The sequence below is a fragment of the Lolium rigidum genome, chromosome 7 (assembly GCF_022539505.1).
Source record: "Lolium rigidum isolate FL_2022 chromosome 7, APGP_CSIRO_Lrig_0.1, whole genome shotgun sequence".
Lineage (NCBI taxonomy): Eukaryota > Viridiplantae > Streptophyta > Magnoliopsida > Poales > Poaceae > Lolium > Lolium rigidum.
Genome location: NC_061514.1, coordinates 94680007 through 94683189, shown reverse-complemented (window position 1 = coordinate 94683189; position 3183 = coordinate 94680007). Strand labels below are relative to the sequence as shown.

General features: G+C 55.2%; 1 protein-coding gene across 1 annotated transcript; it reads right to left on the bottom strand.

Moving 5' to 3' along the window:
* Positions 1–377: 377 nt before the first annotated feature.
* LOC124677455 (beta-carotene 3-hydroxylase, chloroplastic-like) lies at positions 378–2449 on the bottom strand. Its single transcript, XM_047213440.1, has 6 exons — positions 1861–2449; positions 1676–1735; positions 1378–1584; positions 1157–1282; positions 1001–1057; positions 378–845 (listed from the first exon to the last, which is right to left on the bottom strand). Exons 1-6 carry the CDS (start codon positions 2257–2259, stop codon positions 771–773), a joined length of 924 nt encoding a protein of 307 aa, XP_047069396.1. The 5' UTR covers positions 2260–2449; the 3' UTR covers positions 378–770.
* Between the last annotated feature and the right edge of the window lie 734 nt (positions 2450–3183).

Here is a 3183-nt window from a genome sequence, read left to right as displayed (position 1 = left end):
GTCTATCAGAACTTTTCTTGTAGTGTGAGGCGATTCAGAAGAATGGCCAATCTAAGGTCACGACTTCCCTTGGTGTCATGGGAAATTTGGAAGGAAACCACGCCTTACCTTAGTCATGCTTGCTTCAAAAATCAAAGAGAAAGCAGGCTATGTGAAGCCTCGCTGGGGTAAAACCTTATGTAACAGTATAATGCCGCGAGAGTAGGCTATGTTTTTTTTCTTTTCCTTTAGGTCAAGGGTCGTTTTGTAAGACCTCTAAAAAAATCTCCTTCTTAATCAACGAAAATGACAACTTTTGTGCCTAGTTTATGAAAAAGAGCTGCACTAGGAATATGGCAGGAAACAAAGAAATTCTCTGAATTTCCAGCACTCTTCCGGACCGCCAACTTTACTTTCATTGAAGTGGTTCACAACCTTCTCTACATGTTATACACAGGAGTACTGTAGTTTCTAGCCATAAGAACAAGACAAGGAGCTGGGTCTCCACAAAACAAAAATGTGGACGCGGTGAAGCCGCGAAGGCAGAAAAAATCATGGCACACAGAACCTCGTGTACCAACTGTGCTTCTTCTTCTTCCTATAATTTGTGTAGGCTCATCTTCGCCCCGTACAGCCAACTAATAGGGGAGTACAACACCACCTGATCATCAGATTGCTGCTTGCTCTGGACTCCCCATCTCCAGTACCATCAATTAAATCAATGAGCATCCACCAAGAATAACAAGAATCGTTGAACGGAGCTCTCCTCCTAGATCGATCATGCCCAGAGCTCAAATGCTCCGAGTCCGGTTGATTCTGGCGAGCTCCTGCTCCAGCTCGTCTAGGCCACCAACATCCTCCAGCTCCTGCATTCACCACAACCACACGAGCGTTGAGACGGACGTTTTACAAGGAAGATCGCAGTGCTTGTCCTGTACTGGTCACTTGTTCAGTGGTCACGGCACACTAGCACGAGTAGGCACGTGGTGCAAGATGACAAAACGATAGGCGCCATGCTCACCTTGGGTCCCAGGAAGAGCCCATACGGTACACCCTCGAACTTGTCCATGTGGTGTATCTAAAACCACACACACATAATCAGCAAAAATACAAGGAAATCACCAAGCTGGTACGGCTGCGACGACGTGTTCAGGGAAGAGTGAGAGGTGGCTACTACCTTGTGAGCCGCAGCCACTCGCCGGAAGTAGGGCACATTGGCGATGGGGCCGACGGGGAACCGGCGGTGGACCAGGCCGTCGTGGACGAACATGTACGCCATGCCGAAAAGCGTAATCCCGAGGCCCTGTAGAAGATGGACATGTGGCAACTGAGATCCTAATCGGATGGTTTCTGGCAGACGGCTCCGGCGGTTTGGGTCGTGCAGGGGTTTTAGCTTACCGCGCCGAAGCAGAGTCCTGGGACGAAGCCGCGGTGGAAGAAGCCGAAGGCGAGGAGGGCGATGGCCGGCACGGCGTTGATGATGGCGAAGACGTCGTTGAGCTCGAAGGGCCCGTCGCGCGGCCGGTGGTGCGACTCGTGCATGTGCCACAGCGAGGAGTGCCATAGCGCCTTGTGCGCCCACTGCGCCCAGAACTCCATCCCGACCTGCATCCATCGATTCCAGTTTCAGAAATTATCCCTGACTCCATGGATTCCTTGGAGCCAGTACAAGGGCAAGAGTTTCACGTGTGCTTACCGCTGCGCCGACGGAGAGCGCGAACGTGCCCAGCATCTCGGTCATGGGCACCTCGCCGCCCTGGACGCACGCACAGATTTGCATAACTGTCAGTCAAACTCAACTGTCGCCGTGCTAAAACTGCGGCTACTCCTCTAACGGTAACGAGGAAAGATAGCTAAAACGAATGGCTGCCACGCACGTACCTCCATTTGCCAGGCGAAGCGGTAGTAGACGGAGGCTATGGCCATGGAGGTGACGCCGAGGCTGGACATGACGGCGGCCACCAGGTACGTCCGCCGCTCCGACTGCTTCCGCGCCTTCCTCTCCGCCACGCGGCGCGACGCCGCGAGCGCCGCCTCCTCCTCCAGCGAAGGCGAAGGCATCGGCACGGGCACGGGCACCGTCGCCGGCTCCGGAGCGGGCGCCTGCCCGACCTGCGGCACGAAGCACGTGACGGTCTCGAGCCCGCGCCTGCGCGGCGTCCGCGTGAAGGGCGAGAACGGGAGCGGGCGGGGAGGCAGCGTGCGGCAGCGCGCGGCGAGGAGCGGGTTCTTGACGGCGGCGAAGCCGGTCATGGGGGCGCCCGAGAGACCAGCGGCCATGGAATGGGAGTGACGTTGCTTAGCACTACACTCACTAGGCCCTGGCGCGCTTTCGAGGAGGCTATAAATGGACAGGGACGGAGCGGGGCAGCGCGAAAGCGGAAGTGGGGAAGACCGGAGCGGTGGCAGCGCGGCGAGCTGCCGAGAGGTTCGGTTTCGTACGCGTGTACAGAACTGGAGCAAGATGTGGAGGAATCGAACTCCCTGTGACTTTTCATAGCCTCGGAAAGGTGAACCTGACGCTGAGAGGCCGATCGGTCCGGAGCCATCCGATTCAGATCCGACGGCCGAGTTTTAATTTCGGTTTGTTGGCGGCATGCTCTGGGGGATCGATGGGCGTTGTGTGGCCAAGCGAATGAACACGATATCGCCTTCTCGGCCCTTCTCTTCTCTGGACAAGAACCAAAACACAGCGCCCGCCGTCGGATCGGATATTTTGGCCGCCACGGTGTAGAGTCAACAATGCACCGGAGAAATGCGAGGAAAAGACGAGAAAAGAAACTGCCCAGCAGATTGACAGCGCGGCGGCTACGGTCGGTGCAAATCTGAAGTTGTTCTCTGACGGAGATCCTTCCACGTAGCTTCTTTGCCGTACATGGCATGAGCTTATGTTGTGCGCATCAGGCATTTAGTAGGAGCTTGGGGAATCGACCGAATGTATCCCCATCGTCAGATACGCTCGACAATCGAGCGTTTTTTCTCGTTGAGAATAGGCAGAGGTTCGAAAGAGATGGACGCAGCTGCTGCTGCTGGCTCAATGTAGCCCACTGGGCCAGCCATGTAACTGCATTGGCCCATTTCGTGGAGCTCTTTTACTTGTCCGTTTGGAGGTAGTGGAGGCCTCGTTGGTTCCAACAAAAGAAGAAAGGCCTGCTCCTTGTCCAAGGAGTTCCATACTTCCATAGAAGTTTTGGGCAATTTTAT